Raw genomic sequence first — 23,398 nt, forward strand, 5'->3', positions numbered from 1 at the left:
TGACTTAGTTTCTCATTATTATGAGTTACTAAGCCAAACTTTAGACTTAGTTTCTCATTATTTTGAGTTACTAAGTCAAAATTTAGACTTAGTTTCTCATTATTTTGAGTTACTACGTCAAAACTTCGACTTAGGTTCTCATTAATATATGATTCTCATTCATAGAGATACTAAGTCAATGATTTATAAAAAAATTACTGAACTTTGGCGGAAACGGGCCATACAAAACAGTATTAGAAATGCGGATCAGAAAGAATTGAAGATGTGATGTGGGTGCTTCAGCTCCACCTAACAGACTTCTGTGTAATACGCATGGGTAAAGCACCTTAATGCACAAATAAACAGTAAATATATGAAAAAATATTTTCACCATCCAACAGAGACTTTTATTTAATCGTCAATCTCAGCAAATAAACAATGTCTTCATGACAAGTTTATGTTGATAAATAAATAACAATCAAGTAATACTATAATGTAACAAAGCCCACAACACGGGCTCTGGTAATGGCACAGTGGAAAAGACATAACTCACTGCATATTAACAAGAAACCATGAGATAAATAATAAAAAAATGCACTTTATAAAAAGCATTTCAATTTGATTACTGCATCACAGCAAGCAGTTTTTCAGTATATATTTTCTCAACATAGTGCATATGCAACAACGTCACCTGTGATAACAATGACAGTAATTATAATTGATCGTGAATTCTAAGCTTGAAGCGGTAAAATATACAATCGTCGCGTGCCATAAGCGAGAGGACGGTCAGTTCCTCTGAAACATGGTCATTCAACATCAAGCAGAAAGAGATTCTAAGAAACAGCAAAGAACAATATGAAATGCTGGCATTGTCCTCATTATTACATAAAATTGTGAAGTACTATGGCAACCAGTGAAACATGAAATGAAGTCACATTATGGGATGGAATTTTGGCACTGAATCAGTTGTGTATACAGAAGCCTCAAAATATTTACATTCAATATGTTCTTGTCATGTATGTTTGAATGTGTGGGCATGTGTCTGTATACAAATATGTGAGGATATGGTTTTTGTACTTTAGATTATATAGTTTTGTGTACTTGTCTCACCCCTTCTGAAAAGACCAGCTTGACTGTTGACCAGTATATGCCGTGGTTTAGATGCTATTACAACTATGTGTAATGCTGGTGCTTGGTTTTCCCACTAAGCTTTTTTATTAACCAGAAAGATCTTGTTAGAGTCGACCACCACCAAGCCAGCATAAACTGTCTTGAAAATTCTAAGATGGTCTTTCCAGCAGGGACTTTGTGTGAAGTCTCTCTCTTTCTCTCACTCTCTGAATCCTGCATTCTTTTCCGTTTCTCTCAGTTACTCCTTTACTATTTTACAGTCCTTAAGGCACCAAACCTGCTGTTAGAAATCATGCCGGACTTTACCGTTATTTTATATTTACAGACACACACATGCATGCAAAGCATGCAGATGTATGTACTTGCAAAAATGTACTTTCCAAAAGTCATTTCACAGGCACACATACTGTTTGTTACATACGTACATTTGTGATTTGATAGAGAGAGAGATCATGAGAGAGAGAGAGACTGTGTAAAGTGAGATTTATGTCGTAGAATTAATATAATAAAACCAATGAATATCTTGCGGAGAGAAAAATAACAGTATTCCTTCATCTTCTTTCCATTCACCCACAATTTGGATTCATTTGAAGACGTCTCAGATGGACACCTCATACTCTCGTGTGTCCTACAGGGAAAGAGAGGAAAATGCAATGCATGCGTGCGTTACCGACAGTCATGAAGGAAAATTTGAATAGTTTGGATCATCGAAGGCCTAGCAGTGTTGGGGAAGATACTTTGATGCTGTAATGTGCCAAATACAAGCTACTGCAAGTCAAAGTGGTTAGCCTACAGTCAAGCTACTGTTTTGAAAAAGTTTGTAAACTGCTTACCAAAAGTAGATTACTACATTGAATCTATAAAGGGACAATATCTTATTAAATAACAATATCATATAAAATAAAATGTATAACTCCAATATAACATTGCTGCTGTCCTTCTGAAACCTTGTATCTCCATATTTCTTGGTTTTTATTTTCGGCCATAAATCATTAGTATTAGTCACCCTTTATGTTTGTCCTATTTAAAAAGTACTTTGGTTTTTACAGTTCCTAAAAAACCTCCAATCTGGACCTCCGAGGCTTCAGAAGGACAGCTACGATTTATTGTATTATTAAACGGTGCTCTGGAATACTTGATTCTGATTGGCCAGCCACTACTTTCCAAGCCTCCAAGGTTTAGGCAGTTTACAAGCAACAACATAAACAAACGTTACTGCGCATGCGTGCTTTTGTGACCCAAACTCAACTTCCGGTACACATCCGCTAAGAATAGAGTCCCTGTAGATTATTTCTGATAACAAGCAAAAGAAATAACAAGTAAATTACATTAGCTATCAAGTTAAAAGAAGGTCTAGCCAGTCTTAGGGCGTTTTCACACATAAGGGTTTGTTTCGAAACCTGGTGCGTTTTCTCTCTTGGTTCGATTCGTGTATGCATATGTGAACACGGCAATCGCGCTAGGATCCGCCCTAAAACAATCGCTCTGAACAAGGTGGTCTCGACCTGATTGAAAACGAACTCTGGAGCGGTTCGGTAGACGTGTGAAAGTCATCCGACCCAACGGACCAACGAACCAGACTGTATCACAATGTATGATGAGTAATTATGTAAAGTTGCGTGACGCAAAAGGGATTGTTTTGCTAATGGCTCCCTGTAACAATGTTCAAAGTAAGGAAGGAAGGAGGCGGGAAACGGCGAACGTTAAACCAAACTTTTAATAAAATAAACAAACAACAAAACGAAAGTAAAGTGCTGACAGCTCCCTCACAGTCGAATGCCGGCCACACAAACACAATAAAACATAACATAAAATCCAGGCCTGGTTCTCTCTCGTCCTTCTCCTCCATTTATGCTTCCTGAGCTCCGCCGTGAGAGACGCGAGACAACGCGCAGCTGACGCTCATTATCACCCGCGTTACCGGCCGGAAAATAAACAGATGCACTCTGACCAATCGAATGAGAGTTTACTCGCACGTGACTTTTATTAACAAAGTTTGGTCCGTTTGGAAATATTGCCTTGTGAATGCGAACCGAACTAAAATAAATTTAAATATTGTAGCGATTTAACCCCCAGTTTCGGAACAAAGCAATTGATACACAGGTGTGAAAACGCCCTTATTTTGTGTTACCAGTAGAAGAACCTTTACTTGGCAAAACTTAAATGCGATAAAGTCACACGACCCATTCAAATTGCTTGTTTAATAACATTAATATACAATAAAATATCAATATAAATGTATATTTTAAATAAAATATAAATTGTTATATTATTAGTCACTAGCCAGACCGATCAACAAACACAGACCGGAAGTTAGCATCTGGCCAGGCGCATGCGTCCGATGAAACCGTTTGTATTATTCCCCAACAACAACTGCCTTAAACTTTGAACACAGGGTCATCTAGGCCAGTTTAAAAAATAATTACAAATCATAATTTAGTTACAAATGAATTCAATATAAATGTGCCTAATTAATAACAAACATGGGATTATATTTACAAATAATTAAACAAATTGCACGTTTGTCTTTTTTGAATACTTAAAGGGATAGTTCACCCAAAAAAGAAAATTCTGTCATGAATTACTCACTCTAGTTGTTCCAAACCTTTATAAATGTATTTGTTTGATTGAACACCAAGAAAGATATTTGGATGAATGCTTGTAACCAAACAGTTCTTCAACCCCATTGACTACCATTGTAGGAAAAATTACAATGGTGGTCAGAAGTGCTGGCTGTCCATTATCCCCTAATTTATATTTAATAAAAATACTATTCATTTGGTGTGACTGAACAAGACAAATTAATCTCTTTAGCAAAGTCAGGGCGTGCAGACGTAAGGCAATATTCTTCTGTACTGTAACCAGTGAGTCACTGGAATGTGTTTTGCTAAATTCTAGCCATCAGTAATCTGAATTGCTCAAACAGGAAATCAGAGTAGGTGCTTAGTTACAAACCCGAACAAACAAAAATTCTTCTTACCCCTGCCTCATAGAGTGGGTTGTTGAAGTCAGATTCCACTGTAATGGGACTGTAAGAGTGGGTGTGAGAAAGAGACTTCCAGAACAGCGGTTTCCACTGCCACCTACACACACTGAGAGAGACAGGAGCAGGTGTGAGCAAACCAAAGAGCAGCCGTGAGATTGAGAATGATCAGTGAAAATAACCAAATCTTAAAGTCATCAGTCAAAAGATGTTCAAAACTTGGTTTGCTTTATTAAATTCTCAAACTTACTTGGTGTAGTACATATAGATTCCACCAATCAGTAGGATCACCAATAAGATTGGCAGAATAATAGCCAATGCAATGTTCTCACTCAGCATTTGGTGGGACGCCTCTAATGACTGAGAAACTAAATACAGGGGAAATTAAAATGTAGAAATCATTAGTAACACACTGGGTTGTATTATCAAACAAATGTGAATAGTATTGATGCTATGATGTTCATCATTACCCTCCAATTTGTGATCATCCAGTAGCCCTTCATAGGCCACTGCAAACAATAGAAAACAAGGATTTTGACTTGAACATGATGAACAGAAAATCTCTATTTAGTGGACTAGTTGATTTCCTCGTACCTTTACAGAAGGGTGGTGGGCTGTTCCATTGAGATGGGTGTCCTGGGACACAGTTAATGATGACTTCCCCAATGAGCTCATAGCCCTCATAGCAAAAGAAACGCAGAGTCTCGCCTGCCTGGTAACTGTGCTTATATAGTGTCTGGTAGCCATTGTCTGGTACCCCCGGGTTTGGGCATGGATCATATTTTACTGTTTATTAATAAATGCACAAAACACACATTACACAGATTACGTTCCATTTTTAGGTTTCACGATCCCTTTCAAATGTATTAAGTAAAAATTAGACGTGATGTTAATTTATCAAGCACGTCATGCACATATCACATATACTCACAGACACACTTGGGGCTGCGGTCGCTCCATTTGGGCATGCCAGTGTCCCTGCCGTGGCATGAGATCTGACTCGGACCCTCCAACTGATAACCCTGGTTACATGTGAAGCGTACCACAGTTCCTACAGTAAAACCAGACTCGGGATGTACTGAACGTGCTCCGTTCACCACCTCACCTGGATCAGGACACTGCTGGACTAAAGAAGGATAAAAAGGGACACGGAATATTAAACAATCAATCAATAAATCATCAATCATCCATATGTGCAAACAGTGAACTGATGTATTTATTTTTGACTAGTAAACATTATACAGTACACTATATCACAATACTTTTTTATTATTTTTTGTATTGTTGTATATTTGTATATTTATATATAACGAAGAATAATTATTTGCAATTATTAAATATATTTATATTTGTATTATAAAATAATAATAATATATTCATATAACTCATCTCACTTTTCACACAGGTGGGCGGGTTGTTGCTCCAGGAGAGATCCCATTGGCAGGTGATGATGTCAGAGCCCACAATGTCATAGCCAGGCTGACACTGATAGGTCAGCACACTGCCCCTCACCAGGGACGGGTGGGAGGAGCTGCTCCAGCCGAACTCGATTGGTGGTAGGACAGGGCACGTGTCATTAGGCTCCACCTCTGCATAAAAAAATGAAAGGAAGTGACATCATAAACTACATAAACTGCATATATTGTATTGTCATTGTGTTGAATGTCTGTACTAGAAGCTTCCAACACCAAAGAAAATTCCTTGTGTGTGCAAGCACACTTGGCAATAAAGCTCTTCTGATTCTGATTCTGATAACTACATCTGCTTTGATATGTTTTTACCTCTGTAGTGAATAAGGAAGCCCTGACTGAGGATAAATGTGGAGTCGTCTGGATCGCTCTGAAACTGAATGGTGACCTCTGAACCCCCAGATACAACCCTGAACCTCTCTCTTGAGCCCAGGTATTGTCCAATCACATGTGACATCAGGTCATGTCCATCAAATATAGTAAGAACGTCATTATGGCGGATGTTCAATCTGCATGCACAAGACAGGAAGTGAAGGTCAGGGTTAGTCTCTATAGTCTTAAACATTTACATACAAACACTAACACCTACATTTGTACATCCAATTCGATACGCTTGTCCTCGCTGACGTGCATCTGCCACAAACAGTCCTGGCCTTTAGAGTAGCTCTGTGGCCATTCGGGTGACAGCACTGTTCCCACTGGGTCTGTCAGATCCCCACCACACAAAGCTAAGCAAATAAAGAGTAAACAACATAGTGAAACAGCATTCGAATGTGTTTGTATCTACGAGACTATTAACACAACTGTAAAAACTATGCACGTCTCATGCAGTGTTGCAATGATCCAATGATAGATAGATATTTGATGTCATACCTCTGCAGACAGGCTCACTCTCATTCCAGTGAGGTTCACTGGGGTCAACACACTCCATAACTCCTGAGCCCTGCTCCATGACGAAACCAGGAGAGCATGAGAAGGTTACTACGGTACCCAACGGGAAGGTGATGTCACTGCTGCTGAAGTTGCCGTGAGGCAGGTATGGTTCATAACAGTGTTCCCCATCGTAGGCTGGCAGAGAAAGACAGTTAGGAAACATTAGAATGTTATGGAGTAAGGATGAAGGAATTTGTAAAAGCTTTATATGAAACATTTCGCCTGCATTAATAATAAAAGTGTGCGTAGTGTTGAAAATAGTCTGATGAAGTAGAGGCAAAAATTATCTTGTTTGGCCCTAACTTTTCACTGAATGGCATAAGATGTGGAAACATTTATACACTGGAATTGTATTTACAAATTGTTTAGACATTCGGTCTGACTTATTTAACAGCCATAACCAAGAAACAAAGAAGTATACGGTTTTCTATGTGGTTTTCTAGTTAAAAGGATAGTTCACCTAAAAATGAAAATTCTTAGTTTATTTATCATGCCATTCTAAACCTATATGACCTAAAGAAGATGTTTTAATAAATGTCTTTTTATAAATGGTGTTTGTGTCCATACAATGTCAAGGGGTTCAATGCAGTTTGGTTACCAATGTTTTTCAAAATACATTCTTTACATAGGAACGAAATAGTCATAGGTCTGGATTGACATGAGTTTCAATAAATGTAAAGTATGTTCATTTATGTTTAAGTATGTTCATTTTTGGATGATCCCTTTAACTTTATTATGTGCTTCAATAAATCTCTGAAATCAATCATCTTTTTAACTGATACATAAATTTAATTTACTGAGGGTAATTTCATCCCCAGAAATAATTTTATTAACCCAGTACCTTAAAAATATGACTGTTTACAGCGGACCAATAAAAAATACATTGTGAGCCCTGTGACTCCCAGAGGTTCTGTAAAGTCATCCAAAGAGATTTGCCAGACTGCGAAAGAACTTTTCAGTTTGTGGGATGTGGGAACAGCACACCTGCGACAGCTACATAATATATAAGAACTACAATGTTCATATTTCTCACAAATCTTTTTCCTCTCTAATGCACATACAGACTTTCACTCTCTTTCTCTCCTTTAGCGCCTCACCCTCATAGCGGAGCGCCAGCAACAGAGGAATGGATGAAGAGTCTGCAGTGAGTTCCACAAAGAGAGAATTTCCCTCGCTCACGATTCCTCGTTCTGGAACGTCATCCAGATCCGAGTCGAACAGAAGAGGAGCTGTAGAGCTATTCCCACTGCGCACAATCAATCTAAGAAAGGAGAGGGTTTACAGAGAACACTGTGACATTTAGAGAACAGAGTAATTCTAGGAAACTCAAGATAGACGGCACGTCACAAGGTTGCTGGCGGAAAAGTTTAGAGAAACCACTTCTTCCTTGATTAAACTACAGTTTCAAAGTTGCATCACTGACTGAAATTCTGAAATTTACAGAAAAACACCTGAGTGACAGGCTACTTACTTATCATTGTCTTCATCAAGAGCCACCCTCTCAAAGTGAAGGTGGAGCCTGTGTCCCTCCTTGGCCTCCATCAGCCAATGGCAGCTCAGGTTGCTGCCGCTGCTATGGTTACTTGCAGAGGGGAGAGTCGGAGAGTGTATACGGCCCAAAGTGGCGTTTCTGATCCATCCTCCACAAGATACAGCTTTAACACAATGCATGCACAGATGCTTACACACATGGCAATAATTTCACAATTTTTTCAATTATGCCATGGGCGCAACAAAGGTTTTGTTTACCAATATTTATAGAAATTTAGTAACATTCCACGAGTGACCAGTGGTTACTGAGATAAAGTGGTATTTGAATGGTCATGTGATCTTAACATGTCTGCCCCATGAGACGACCCACTTCTTATACTATACATTTAACACTAAGCTGATGCTATAACTGGTGTCCTATGTAAATGTTTACATGAATTTAAATAATCCTATTTGTTTCTTTATGTGTAAAATTAGATTTGGTGTACCTTTAATGCAGTACTGTTTTGAAAAATGAGGTATAATGCAAATACATAATGCAAATATATACTATATATATATTATATTATATAGGCCCGGCTTCACAGACATGGCTTAGCTTAAGCCAGGACTATGCCTTAGTTGAATTAAGATATTTATGTCGCTTTTATAAAAATGCCTTAGAAGAATACATTACGGGTGTGCATCCCGAGACAAAACAATGGCACTGATCTATATTAAGATATTTCTGGGCAAGTTATATTCAGTTAAGACAGGTCACACATTCATTTTAGTCTGGGACTAGCCTTAATTCTTGTCTGTGAAACTGGGCAATAATGTACAGTATACTAGAGGTAGCACTTTGTAGCACTTAGCCAGTAGTACTTAAGCTTGTAACCCCAAGTAACCAAAATGAAGTCAAAACGACAGTGGGGAAGAGAAACTAAATTAAAATATAATATAATAATTGCAATAAAATAAAATATAGTGCAACCTACCCACACACTGAGGTTCAGGGGTGCTCCATTTGGGTCGAGTGGAGTTTAAACAGGTTGCAACCTCATGACCTCTGACCTCAAACCCAGGATCACAATGAAAGTGAGCTTGACCACCAGGGTGAATATCTGTCACGGTCACTTCACCGCCCTCAGGGGAAAGTGGGAATGAGCAGGACAGAAGGAATGCTGGATTGTGATAACAAAAAGCGTTACTATTTTTATCTTTTTTATTATTTTTATTTATTGAATCCTCTTAATACACAATATTGTAAACTTTCATTAGAACGTGATACCTTGGTAGTGAAAGCTGAAGACACCATGATTGGCTTGTTTCAGGCTCCTATAGTGAATCTGCACCTGATTGGTTGAGCTACGGATCACCTGACCTTCGCTCATTAGCGTCTCGTTGGCCAAAAGCTCTGGTACCGGCCCACCCAGCTCCAGAATGGTAAGCGATTCCTCCTTGGACAAGTTCACTTTGTTCACCTGAGACAGATAGGATGTGTTACCATGACAACAGCTAATTATGATATTCACTCAGATTGTGTCAAGGGCAAAGATTTCAGAACTCATTAGAGTGGCATTGCCCATGCAAATGCCAACAAGCTGAGCTGCACTGAGTATTTGTTAGCAGCCAGTAACCATGGTGACCTACAAAGAGGCTATTTGAGTTACAGTGAAAACCTTGGTAACGGTGAGGCTGCCATACCTGTATTTCAACACCATATCCAGGATAAACAGTGATGCTGTAGGTGCATTCCAAGGGGGAGAATAGAGATGAGGAGGGGAGTGTATCAGGGGACTCGACTATTCCCTCCATTCCTGACAGACTGGCGTTACATTGCACTGGAGAGAAAGAGAAAGACAACCTTTGGTTGCAAAGATTTTTCATTCAGAATTGTTCTGTCCTTTCCAAATTGCATGCGATTGTTTTAATGCAATATCTTAATTAAAGTGTATTTTCACAACAAGAATAAATCTGCAAATGATATTTTATTGATAAATTTAGGAAATGCCTTTGATTATGATACCCGGTGTGTGCACTGTCGTTATTGTTGTTGTCGTAATTAGAGTGGTTGTGGTCTCTTCCTCTGCCGGTGGTGATGTAACGCTTAACCTCACAGCTTGAGGTGCGGCCGATGAGGTCACAGCTGTAGTGAGGATACCTGGTGACATCATTGTCGAAGTGACGTCTGCTTCTCTGATGGAAGGAACAGCCTGGGTCGGGTTGGTTGTTGTACCTGTAGGTTTAGATTGAAAGATAGCTCAATAAAGATGTTTCCTTCCATATTAAACCGAGTTCAACAGGTAGCTCAGGTTATCTTCAGAAAAGACTAACCTCTGCTACCAGGTGTGTTGCCAAGGTAGTCCTTATTCATAAGTGCAGCATGGATGAGTTCTCCCAAGGGGCGAGGGCTAGAGGTCACGGTGGCCAGATCTTCAGGGTCTGATGTCCCTAAGGATGCACCTGAAATCAAGAAATTTGTCAAGCTTTGTTTCTTTCTGGTTTTTAGAAAACATCTACTACTGTATGTGCATTCACTGGGGTTGAAGAGTTAAAGATTCTCACACATGTTTGTGCACATTACCTGAGGCCAGATGCAGCAGTGTGACATACAGTGTCACAGCAAAAACTGTGGACACCATTTTTAATATGGGAGGACAACCTAGACGCAAGCACACACACAGGTAAATGCATTTATAAAGAGAATTATAAAAAAAAGCAAAATATCAAGACACTATGGCAAAGTGATCCCAAAGATGAAGTTAATCATTTTTATGACTGCAGTGATTATTTATGTATTCTTATTTGCTCCTAAATGGCTTGCAGAATTGTACGACCTCTTGTAATTATTATCTCGTTTAAAAATAAATTACTAAAATGCGTCATCCCGCAAAACATTCTCCAAGAGTCTTTGGTTCGTTTGCGGTCTATTTAATCGTATTGTCCCTGCGTGGCCTTGGGGGCCTGACAGTGCGCGAGACAAATGCCCCCCCGCCGTGCCCACCCATCAATGATGTCACCACTAACACAAGACCCAGGTAACCAAGAGCAGGTCTTGGCTGCCAGTGGCCCAGTCGCCTCCAGGAGCTTCACTTAGTATTTACCGCACACACCAATGCTGATCAAAAAGCTTCATAATATAACTGTTAACAGTTGTAAGCAGAATATGTAAAAACATACTGAATGTGGATCTATATACGCAGAAATAAAACATACGGGAAGATGCTGTTGCTGACACTGCGGGCTGAACGTTTGGATGTCTGGTAATATATTCACATCGTCTTCCCCTCGTCTGCTTCAAAAACATCTCTCATCCTTGCCTCTGACGCAAGACGCCCATTCCCCCCCCAAACGCATTAGAGAACAGTCTAGACTAGATAAACATACATCTTTCTGACTAAGACCAATGCTTGTTAAATAGAAAAGGTTTACGTTGATTTTACCAATGCGTCTATATCATCATTACGCATGTGACTGTCGCTTGATGTAACGGACGCGCAAACACCGCCGACGGAGAGAAACATAAATATACGCACCCGCAATACGCAGTCTCTACTTTGTATTCGTCAAAACGAATCCTGTGGGCTTCTTCTGGTAATCCTGTAAATATTTTGTGTGTGTTTTTTTCTCCTGAGCCCCGCTGCTCGTTGCTGCGTTTCTAGCGCGATCTTCCGTCTCTCGCTCCTCCACCCCCCTCCAAAATACAACAACTGGCGTAGCGCGTCAAACGCCTGTTAAATAATGATTTGCACGCTCCCGCCCTCGTCAGCATCAACTATGCGTTTTCCATTTAACGTTAAACCCCACAAAACACAATACACCTTCCAATGCACGGAAAACAGTTCGTTTTCATGCGTTCTTAGCTCTGTGTTATTTTCATGCGTTATTTCTGTCCGTCTAGGCCTAAGGCGGGCTCGCAGGTGAGTGAAACTGGCAAAGATGGTTGTTGCTACCCGTTCGGTTGACGCGTTGACTGTCAATGTGTTTGGTTGGTTTGAGGGTATTTTGTGTTCATATGCGTAGCGCCGCCCAGTGGTCGAACTGCGCTATGACAGAGACGTCGCTCTGCAGGAGCTGTCCAGCAACTCGGTCCTGAAACTTGTCCCGAGGACCTCGATTGAAACAGATTCCAATGAAGGCTTAACTTTTTAGCAAAGAGTGACTTGTAAATGTTAATGCGTCAGTACGTGAACAAAGGTAATAAAATATGTTTGGTATGTTCCGTAAAGGAAGAGTCGTTCGCCCGTATTTACGGAAGCACTGAATGCGGAATCCACTGAGGGCTGCAGACTGGAAATAAGATCGACAGACGTGTTGTGAGCTAAGGGGGAACGAGAGATTGAGTAAGGTGTGGAGAACTGGTGAGTACACAAGCTTTGCGTTACGTAATGGTTTGAATGTTCACTTGTAGAATTCGACCCAAATCCGTCGTCACTCTCTTCCCGGAAATCCTTGTACCATGCTACGTGAGTACGTCGAATGAAAGCGAACATATACACTGACTGCAGTATGAATCATTATGCAATCGTGCAAGAGATACATTTTGCGTATATATAGGGAAGCCCTTGGTGTTTTTGGATCCTAGAAATTGTCACTGTGATTGTTGTGCTCAGCTGAATTGTATTTCCGCTATGCTAATAAGTCAAGGTGTATGTATTGATTTTGTAGTCTGAAGAAGTAGGCCCATCATGTAACAAGTGCTGGTCATTCAGTTCATAGCATAAAGAAGACAAACAGGCGTCTGCTGGAGCCTGCTCATGAGAAATGCGTTTGCATCAATATCCTGATAATGAAATTTTAATGCTCGCTTTCTCTGTCTCTCTAAAGCTCACTCTCTCAGCATTATGTCCTGGTCTCTGGACTTAGTGCCTCTTCCCCCATGCGCACTGTTGGGTGGTCCCCCCCTAAGCGGGCTGCTCTGGACCGTACTTCTCCTCTTTTTATGGTACTGCTACCGTGTTGGTTCTGACCCACCGTCTCATTCTGGACTGCACAAAACCAGCTCCTCGTTCTCCCGGTCATCCAGCCGATCGCCTGTTGACCCCAGGCACTCTGCACCTAAAACATCCGCGGCGATCGGCATGGAAACGGTGGAGGAAGAGGAGGGGCCCGAGAGCTACCTGACACCTGTGTTGAGCCATGCCCCTTTCCCCACCGAAGTCGCCGCAGAAAGCAGGAAGTTGTACAGAGCCCTGCAAGAGTACGCAAAACGTTACAGTTGGGCCGGCATGGGTCGCATTCACAAGGGTCTGCGCAATCAGGTCAGAGTTTGGAAATGGATAGATCATTTATGTCATCATTTATTCACCCTCATGTTATTTAAAACCTGTATATTACTCATTTTTCTGTGGAACACAAAAGAAGATATTTTGAGAAATGTTTCAGTGTAATTGTGTCTATACAATGGAGCCCAAAATTGTTTGGTCACTGGCCCCCATTTGCTTCGATTGTATGAAAACAAAACCAGTGCAAGTGAATGGGGGCCAGTTGACAACATCAACTTCAAAATATCTTCTTTTGTGTTCTGCAAAAGAAAGAAAGTTATACAGGTTTGAAATGACAAGAGGGGGAATAAATGATGTATAAATGAATAAATGAAAAAAATATATATTTTTGGGTGAACTATCACTTTAATAAATGATCATTTTTGGGTGAACTATCCCTTTCACTGGAGGGTTTGTCCTTTACCTGTATACAATTTGTATTGTAAAATAAAAACCATCATTGATCTCATTGCTGTCTAGGCTAAAATCACTGAACGCCCGTCCATTCAGAAGCCTCATCTCTTCTACCTCCCAGATGTTCCCAGCATCCCTTTCTTTCCCAGGGATGCTCATCGTCATGACATTGAGGTTCTGGAGGCCAGTTATCCCATAATCCTCGCTGAGTTCCAGGCAGTCTACCAGAGGGGAAATGATACAAAGTTTGGGTGGACCTACCAAGGACCAAAAGTAACTAAATGTTGATGATTCAAAAGAAATGAGCTTCTTTACAAACATGATCACAAGCAACTGTCATAACCAGTACATGTGTTAGGAAATTACTTTAAATGTCAAAATTCTCATATTTGGGTGAGCGGTTCCTTTAAAAGACATTATTTTTATCACCTCTGCATCAGTCTTTCACATTATCTGTCTGTCTTTCTCTCTCTCTCCATAAAATATTTGAATCAATATTTTTACTGCACCACTGTTTAGGATCTATTGCCATCCTGTTCATACCATTCACATAATCGATATATAAGAACGCAATAAGGCCATTTACACAAACAGATTTTCAGCCGTTATACACTCATGTCTGAAGACACGATATCTGCATCTGTCATTTGTTTATCTCTTAGGGCCAGGCTGTATTCCCTCTCTATAATGCTGGGGGGTGTGTGGCCGGTAACTGCCGTGCATGTCCGTGTACATATCGAACCCTCCTGTCTCTCAGAACCTTCATCAGTAGTAACTCTCTGGGGTCTGCTGGGTTCTGGCTCCTGGGCCCTGGAACCACACTGGGAGGGTCATACGGTCCTACAAACACCCGTCTGCGCTGCCAGCTTGGTACATGACAGAAGAATTGTTAAATTTTGTTGTAATAAAATGTCATGATCTATTTATGTGAAAAATACGACTGCCTGCAAGCAGTGCCTGATGTTGAGGTGGTCATATAATCTCTATGTGCTGATCAGGCTGTAACTATAAACATCAAATTGATATAAATCAAATTTATCCCTGAGGCAATACAATGCCAGACACAGTCAGGATCGTATTAGTGGTTGGTCATTCATAGCTTTTTCTCGATTGTTTACATTTATGTCTTGGAAATGTGGTAATGCTTTCACTCTGATTATCTCTTCTTTAGGTCTTCAAACACCTGCTCAATGTGAGCTGGTGGTGGGTGGCGAGCCACAGTGCTGGTCAGAGGGACACTGCCTCCTAGTAGATGACTCCTTCCTGCACACTGTCTCACACAATGGTTAGAAAGCTACACTGTCCAAACCTTTATAGTTTATAATAATTCTAAATGACATAAAAATACAGAATGAAAGCTATAACAGACAGATCTGACACTAGATTTAAAGGGCCAGTTCACCCAAAAATAAAGATTCTGTCATCATTTATGCACTCTCGAGTTGTTCCAAATCTGTATGAATTTCTCATGATGAACACAAAGAAAGATATGTGTAAGAACGCTTGTAACCAAACAGTACTTGGCCACCATTGACTACACTCTTAAGAAAAATGTTTTTTTAAATAGTATCAAAAAAGGGTTCTTCGGCTTGTAACAATAGCAGAACCCTTTTTGGTGCTATATAGAACCCTTTTTAATAAGGTTCCATGAAGAACCTTGCCCTGAAAAGTATATAAAACCTCAGTGGTGCTAGAAAGAATCCTTTTATTATCAGAAAACAGGAAGAGTTTTATTTTTATGAATGAATGAATTAATTTTATTTATTTATTTATTTATTATCTTTGTTATTTATTCTGTTAGATATTTTATCTGCATTTCTTTTTCCAAGATAAGATGTTTTACAGCTTTAAAGCAATAAATGTAAATAATAATACACAAATACAAATGTCATAATAATACACCAAATAATACTTTTATTTCCTACTGCTCATTACATAAAACATGTAATTCATTGCAATATTTTTGAACACATTAACAATTTCACCTGTATATGCTTAACAAAAAAAATGATAATCCTGAATAATTGTTAAGTTAGATTCTAAGTTTTTAACCATAAAATAAATAATTGAAAAATCATAAAATATATGATTAAAAACAGTCTGAAACTTACCTGTGTGGTGTGTCAGTCTGCAGGCACCTCAGCAGGACTGTTGAGTCAGGACATTCCTTTCCCAATACAAAGAACCATTTCAGCAGAAAAAGAGTTCTTCGGAAGACATGGTTCTAAGTAGAACCTTTAGCATCAATAAAGAACATTTCAAGAACCATAATAGTAGACAAATAGTAATTTGTCTACAATAGTAGTAGTCAAAAAAGCTGCCCCAGAACTGTTTGCTTTCCTACATTCCGACATTTATAAAGCAAATTTTCCTACTGTGGTAGTCAATGGTGGCCAAGAACTGTTTGGTTACAAGCATTCTTCTAAATATCTTTCTTTGTGTTCATCAAAACAAAGAAATTTTTACAGATTTGGAACATCTTGAGAGTGAGTAAATGAAGACAGAATTTTCATTTTGGGTGAACTGGTCTTTTAAGATTCACTAAGAATGACAAAGTAAAATCAACTAGACACAGCTAAATGACTAAATGTAAATTTATGCATTTGGCAGATGCTTTTATCCAAAGCGACTCACATTGCATTATACAATACATTTGTTTCTGAGTATGTGCAATCCCTGGGATTAAACTCCTAGTTCCAAGATCTAACCACTGAGCTACAGGAAAGCTTTATAAACACTGTATGTATGTCCAAGAAAATCTCTGATTTTATCATAAGCCAAGAAATGAGTTACAGCTCTGTTGTAAATAATGTGACCACTCCAAATTTGCCAGAATTTTTTAATGTGGTCTTTCTGAAAACATAAGATCTTTTTTGTTATTTGAACCAGTTTGCCCGTTTTTCATTTTCATTTTCATTTTCTCCCAAATTCCAATTATATTTGGAATTTGGGAGAAATGTTGTCAGAAAACTGAACAACAGATACTATTTTACCAATACATATTCCTATAGTAAATTAAGAAAAACTATTTTTCCAGAGATGTATATGTAGCCAACGTATATATGTGTCTGTCCACTAGGGGGAGCTGAAGACGGTCCCAGGGTCATCTTCAGCGTGGATCTCTGGCATCCTAATGTGGCTGCAGCAGAGAGACAGGCCCTGGACTACATCTTCGCCCCTGAGCAGTAGTTCCAACTTAATTTCCCAGGATGCACTAGTCAAACCCCTCCCCCATGGTGAAACGCCAAAATGTTATTTATTTAAAATTTGAAATTTTCTTAGTTAAAGGACACACTGTGAATATGTACCAGTCAATTCCTGCATATTCAGTGTGTGTGTCATTGTTCAACACAAACGTTCATTTACAACAGCAGTTTCCTAAATTTCTTATCAACATAGGCTACAACCAATAATACAGATCAGACAGTTTATAGACTACGTTGTGCTCTGTGATTCTGAGCACAGAGATACTGTGATGTCATACAAACAACTATTTCCGAACATCTTATAACTGACTTGTGCCTGTTTTAAAAAATCCCGCACTCGTGTTACGTAATTTTTGTGCCTGACTTCCTCCTCTCCTGACCTCTCTGATGTATACTGTGATGGTTCTCCGTAAATACTGTACAAGTGTGACTCATGCCTACGCTACATTGTTTTATTACATCAGATGTAAATATATTTTCAGACCTGTGAAGCACACACTGAAGACAATATACTGTATACGACCGGACTACTTGCATGCACATAGCCAACAATGCATCTAATGACTTTTGTGTAAATCAATTGTGATGAACTAAACTGATGTGATTACAAATAAAACTATTTGTTTAAAGTTAAAAACTTTAGTCGCTGGTGAGTTACTGGCATGCATCCCTGCAAGCAGTTGCTGTCACTCAATGTCCAGATAGAGACCTATACGGAAGGGGGGGTCTCCTCTGTCACCATTTTATTATGGTGCATTGAAACCTGTAAGAAGGATAGAATGTAAGAGGGGTCCAGGGGTCTGCTATAAACTAAAAAATACATGAGACGAAGACACAAAGAGAAAGAGACACAGTGGAGAGGAGAGTTTGGATAATGTGTTTAGAAATAAGGCTGGCATCATGAGGGTTAGAATTACAGAGTGTTAGTGGAAAATGATGTAACACTGTAACCAGTGACCTCAGTCTTTAGTAGCCTACTCTGTTGTACAACAGAATATGAATAAAAACAATAATCTTCCATTTATGAACGAAGAACATTTTTCCAGCCCTTTTCAAATGCTTCTTGTCAATATACTTCTTTAAATCAGACAATCATTTTATTGTTTTCTATTCGACTGCCACTTAATCCTCTTTTCAGACTAACTCTGCTCTTCCTCTTTTCTGTCAAATATGGGCTGTTAATCTTACAAGACTATATACTAGTACTGCTGGTGAGCGCGGACAGCTCTGGGATTACTGATCACTGTTACGCAAACACATTTCAGGATTCAAGAAAATGCTGAGCATTAGCAATTTACATAACTCACTGACCGATATGTACATGTGTCAGTAGTATTATGATGTCATGCTATGATGCTTACATAAACCTGCAATGCAAAACTCACATGTAAGCTTTAAGATACGTGACATTTGATGTAAAAGTACATATACAGGAAATTAATTTAGGGCATGTTTTGTGGGAAAATAGATATACTGTAAGTATGATGTGAATATTGTTTTTAACAACAGATATTGAAACATATCAGTGATTTAAAATAACAAAAACTTTCGAGAATCCACCTCTCTCTCTCTCTCTCTCTATCTCTCTCTCTCTCTCTCATTGAATTATTCAGAAACTGTTGAATGACATTGAGGAAGGTTGTTTTGGCTCCTCCTCACAACGTGAAGAGAGGGAGAGAGGGACACACACAAACCAGAGGAAAACTGAGCACAGGTGCTTTACTTGCAACGTCTGCAGAACAGAGAGGAACTGAGGAAACAGGTGAGTGATGGGCTTGTGTCTGGGACTTTAGAAATTTGGTTCTTTATTTTAGTTTGAGCAATATAACAGATATGCAAGTACAAGTTTACACATTTTATACAGCTTAATTCTATTTCTTACTTTTAATTCTATGTACATTTACATTTAGACACATACTTTTATAAACCGTGACTTGCTGTGTCAGTATGCATGTTTCTTTTAAACCCACAATATCTGTGTTGTGATATTCCTGTATAAAAAGGTTCTTCAGATATAAAGATAAGAAAGAGACCAACTTTTAACTGAATGGTTCTTTTAGCATTGCTTTGTAGAACCTTTAAGCGCTTCTATTTTTAAGAGTATTATGTTTGTACAAATACCGATTTGTATTTTAACACATTTAAACAGAAGGGAAACATAAGAGGCTGTCAGAAATGAGTCTGGGACCAGCGTGCATTTTCCTACGAGGAGCTAAAACCATTGTAAGTTTTTATCATTTTTATCTGTCCATTCAGTTCCAGCAGATCATTCTTTGCAGGAGTTTTTCAATGGTTTCAACTGACAATAACAACAGCTTCTTTCCTATGTAAGATATTACATAAAAGTTAGCTTCGTTTGGCTGAATTCTATACTGCTGGTGAATAGCCTATACGTAACATTGATGAATGTACAAAAACTAACAGTAAACGTTTTACAGGACCGACCGCTGGCTGATGAGGAAATAGACGGTAAGTCATGCATCTTACTGCCTTCATCTGAAATTAAATACTAGTTTGTGTTTTAATGTTGATCTTAAATATAATTTGATTAGTATTTTTTTTAATACAATATGATTGAATAAACAACTGTTTATTGTAAATGTTTACCTTCAGTTGTCAGAGTTGTTCTAGGTCATTTACGTAACCAGATTGTAAATCATTATATATAATGTTTACTGTTAGTTTATATTATCAGCATAAAAATTGCAGTAAAAAGCTAAAAAAAAAAACACACTAAATATATTGAATTCCCTATAGTGTTTGGTATGCCCCCTTTTGCTCTAATGACAGAACTGAGCTGGCATGGACTTCACACATTCATGTAAAACATGGTGATTCGTGTTATCCCATCTCAATCCTTGCAGAGCATCTTGCGTGTGTCAGTGACAGAAAAAAATTCTAGACTTTCAACAAATGTTTGGATCCCACCATTTATTCCTAGAAATGGAACAATCCAGTCCTGATCATTTATTATATTCATGATATGTTTATGTTTTTGTGTGTCCGTGATAGTCTAATGTTTCTGTGTGTGCTCTGTGTGTGTTGCAGAGTTACGGGAGGCATTTAATGAGTTCGATAAGGATAAAGATGGGCTGATCAGTTGTAAAGATCTGGGCAACCTGATGAGGACGATGGGCTACATGCCTACTGAGATGGAACTGCTTGAACTTAGTCAGAACATCAACATGAACCGTAAGACATCTGTCCTCTTGCGTTCTGTATCTCTCTCTCTCTTACATATAGATAGAGAGTTGCTACCAGCTGTTCTTCCCTTTTCGTAATTGTGATTTTCCAATCCGGTTGCTGCCCTGTAGATTATTCTAAATCCATTTCATCTTTGTATTTGTCATGTGTCGATCACTTACTTTGTTCTTGATTCTCTGCTCATCTCTGTCTGTCTCCATGTCTGTTGTGCAGTTGGTGGAAAAGTAGATTTTCAAGATTTTGTTGACCTCATGACGCCAAAGCTGCTGGCGGAAACAGCTGGAATGATTGGACTGAATGAGTTAAAAAAAGCATTTAAGGAGGTAAATAGTACTTTTAATTCACGAGATTCTACAACTATTCCATATTTCTTATTTTTTAAATGTGTGTGTAGTTTGATATAGATGGTGACGGCTCCATCACAATAGAAGAACTGAAGCATGCGATGCTAAAGTTACTAGGTGAAACGGGAAACAGGAAGGAAATTGAGGCTGTGGTCAGAGAAGCAGACAACAATGGAGATGGGACAGTTGATTTTGAAGGTAGAAAATTAAATATTTAGCCTTTTTATTGCATAAACGCACAATTAAATACTGGCCATTTAAATTAAATTAAATTATGTAGCCCCCAAAATATTTTGCGTGTGACATTTTCTCTCATGAATAGATACAGTATATTAAAACGTTAACGTATTTTTGTTGTAATTGTGGAATTTATTTGCCTAATTAAACTTAAAAATTCTTCTAACTGTTTTGCAGTCGGCTCTTGTTAAGTGCTATATCACCTGCTATACAGTCCAATGGCATGTTTCTACAGTAATTATACCAACAGATCAGTGTAGCGGGACCGCTTTCTTGAATGTGACACACATCTCATGTTACCTTGACCTCTCATTTGAACACACTTGCTTTTGAAGCTCGAACTGACTTTGCCAAGTGAAAGATGTTTTTGGGGCAATATACCCCTTGACCCTGAACAACATTTTTGTACAAAAAGCCTTCGCTTGCTATGTCTGGCAAACCACTTTAGTCTGGTTTGAGATGGGCTTTTTTCTCAGCAGGGATATCAATGATGCATTTTAGGTGTCCGTTGCCACTGTTTCTAAGAAACATCTGATACTGATAATCTCACATCCTGGGAAAATGTTTGCATAGTTTACTGGTTCTAATTATGGCTTTTTTTGATCTCTCTCCATGCAGAGTTTGTCAAAATGATGTCTAAAAATTGAGAAGATACCCAAGTTGTTGAAGAGGGCATGAAAAAGTCAAACCAGAGAAGAAACTATCAAAACTATTCAAGATTACACAACTGTGTATATGGGAACAATATTTTATACCACGCTGTGTTTACTGCTTACTCTTTGAGTGCTGTTTTACTTGATTGTTATATGTACCTCAAACCCTGACGTCTCTTTATACTTTAAACTCTGTATAATGATGTCAAAAGTGTTATGCAACAATTTTTTATGCATGTCTCATACAGTATATGAGAATTGGATTGTGTCTTTCATTGCAACTTTTGGGATAAAACCTAATCAAAACTGTTTCTGTGGCTGCTTCAGTTTTGTGACATTTTTGTGGTGTGTGTTTGTTTGTGTTTGCATGCGTGTGTGTATTCATGCCATTTTTGATATTGCTGTACTTTGATCATATCAGCTTTAGTTCAGCTCATCAGACATAATGAAAAATGACAAATCACAGTCTATCTATAGTCTCCAATCTTTAGTCTATGCAAGTTTAATTACTCTGGTGCATCTGTGTGTAAATATGTGTGTGCGTGCATTTTTTTTATTAAAAGAGCATTAAGAGTAAATTTGACTGACTGGCTATTCATTAAATGGAGAAGAAAATGTAAAATGACTTCATTTACTTTATAAATGAAATAATGAGATACTGTACCAAATAAAAATGATAATTATCCTGTCTGTAGACTGGGCCAGACTGGGAGTCTCACTCTCATCCAGCCAACCATCACAACATATTTTAAAACCACTGTAAACCCCAATTTTCAACTAAAAAGTGCTTTGCTTAAAATGTTATTCTTTAAACTAAATGCCACTCGATTGACATTCGTTGCAAACAAAAACACATTTAAAACATTTTAAAGTGTGTGAACAAAAATATAGAAAAAAAACAGTAATATCTGCATCAGTGACCTACGTGAGATGATTAGACAGATAATCCTGACATTGAAAGATCATTGGTGCTCATATGTTGCATTATATGGTTTGAAAATACCATTAAGGTGAAAACCTTTATAACGTAATATTGAAAATATCAAATCCTGTAATCTGTTAATCTCCTTAACCTCAGCAGATGATCGCACATTTCCACAAACTCTGCATCACATCTGCTCAACACTTCTCAAGCAGGTCTGCTAAGCCTGTGTCACTGCTACAAAACATCTGCTCTTAACATTGTTGAAAACAATTAGTCTATTTGTTATACGTGATATAAAATCTTGCATTTGCTTAAAACAGCACTGTCCAGACATCTCTACAATTGTTGATAATGTACTGTATTAGTTTATCACGTGTTTCTAGACGGTCAGCTCAGATCAACCTCTGTGGCAGATGTTGCCAAAAGACCCATACGCCAGTGATGACATCCGTCAGCTGTCGCCAGTCTGTTTCTCTAGAAATGCAAAGCAGCGGACTGGAGACATGCACTAATACACACAACTGCATGAATTTGAGGCACCATTGTTATGCCAATTGGTTTTAACATTTCCTAAGACTTTTGGAATTTTACAACAGAACTGCATTTTTCATTTTTTTGTAAATAAACAGCGTACTCATTAGAGCCACGATAACATTAATGGAAACCGACTGATTGCATACTACAACTGATTTAACACATTTTACAAAAAAATTAATAGAATCTTGTTATGGGGTTTAGATAGCAGTAATGTCAACACAATTTTGTGTATAGCCTACACTTAAAAAATGCTGTTTTGTTTCAATTTATTGTCGGCTGAATTATGGAAAAAAAACTGTTAGGTTATAAATGAACAAATTACCTGGTTTGTGTGGTTTAGGGTGGTTGTTTACAATGTAAAACAGAATTTTGCATAGATCCCCTTTAAAGTATGTGAATTGTGGAAAAATAGAAATATGCACTTGTCATGAAAATCAATGACTATTGTAGGATATATTATCATAATGCAAGAAATTACATAAGCGCACGTCAGTGGTAATGCTGGCTGCTTTCTTCTTTTTTCAATCCCATGATAATCCCTTATTTATATATAACACCGCTTCTCTGTCTGCCACGTTTGCATGCATCTAATCCCGTATTTTAAAGCAGGATGTTTTTCTCTGTTTAAATATTCCAGTTAGATGAT

The 23,398-nt window shown here is 38.4% G+C and overlaps 3 protein-coding genes across 5 annotated transcripts; 2 read left to right on the forward strand and 1 right to left on the reverse strand.

The window, feature by feature from the left end:
- Positions 1-372: 372 nt before the first annotated feature.
- sez6l2 (seizure related 6 homolog (mouse)-like 2) lies at positions 373-11,927 on the reverse strand. 3 transcript variants are annotated; one of them, XM_057346771.1, is made up of 19 exons: positions 11,505-11,927; positions 10,553-10,630; positions 10,303-10,431; positions 9,995-10,204; positions 9,673-9,809; positions 9,257-9,449; positions 8,964-9,149; positions 7,967-8,150; positions 7,593-7,756; positions 6,436-6,630; positions 6,152-6,290; positions 5,875-6,071; positions 5,488-5,682; positions 5,025-5,219; positions 4,688-4,879; positions 4,564-4,602; positions 4,344-4,461; positions 4,091-4,202; positions 373-1,738 (listed from the first exon to the last, which is right to left on the reverse strand). In XM_057346771.1, exons 2-19 carry the CDS (start codon positions 10,608-10,610, stop codon positions 1,709-1,711), a joined length of 2,673 nt encoding a protein of 890 aa, XP_057202754.1. In that variant the 5' UTR covers positions 10,611-10,630; positions 11,505-11,927; the 3' UTR covers positions 373-1,708. The 3 variants fall into 3 exon arrangements, with proteins under 3 accessions (XP_057202754.1, XP_057202753.1, XP_057202752.1); XM_057346770.1 differs by lacking the exon at positions 11,505-11,927 and adding an exon at positions 11,185-11,476 and having other exon boundaries at positions 10,339-10,431; XM_057346769.1 differs by lacking the exon at positions 11,505-11,927 and adding an exon at positions 11,185-11,475.
- A 101-nt stretch (positions 11,928-12,028) lies between these two features.
- asphd1 (aspartate beta-hydroxylase domain containing 1) lies at positions 12,029-17,458 on the forward strand. The gene is made up of 6 exons (XM_057346826.1): positions 12,029-12,329; positions 12,796-13,229; positions 13,713-13,919; positions 14,309-14,516; positions 14,818-14,931; positions 16,726-17,458. Exons 2-6 carry the CDS (start codon positions 12,813-12,815, stop codon positions 16,833-16,835), a joined length of 1,056 nt encoding a protein of 351 aa, XP_057202809.1. The 5' UTR covers positions 12,029-12,329; positions 12,796-12,812; the 3' UTR covers positions 16,836-17,458.
- Positions 17,459-18,537: 1,079 nt separating this feature from the next.
- cabp5b (calcium binding protein 5b) lies at positions 18,538-21,846 on the forward strand. The gene is made up of 7 exons (XM_057346865.1): positions 18,538-18,614; positions 19,002-19,075; positions 19,291-19,321; positions 19,901-20,044; positions 20,270-20,379; positions 20,451-20,598; positions 21,256-21,846. The coding sequence occupies exons 2-7, from the start codon at positions 19,028-19,030 to the stop codon at positions 21,282-21,284; spliced, it is 510 nt and encodes a 169-aa protein (XP_057202848.1). The 5' UTR covers positions 18,538-18,614; positions 19,002-19,027; the 3' UTR covers positions 21,285-21,846.
- The last annotated feature ends 1,552 nt before the right edge of the window (positions 21,847-23,398 follow it).

This window comes from Triplophysa rosa, linkage group LG11, assembly GCF_024868665.1.
Source record: "Triplophysa rosa linkage group LG11, Trosa_1v2, whole genome shotgun sequence".
Taxonomy (NCBI): domain Eukaryota; kingdom Metazoa; phylum Chordata; class Actinopteri; order Cypriniformes; family Nemacheilidae; genus Triplophysa; species Triplophysa rosa.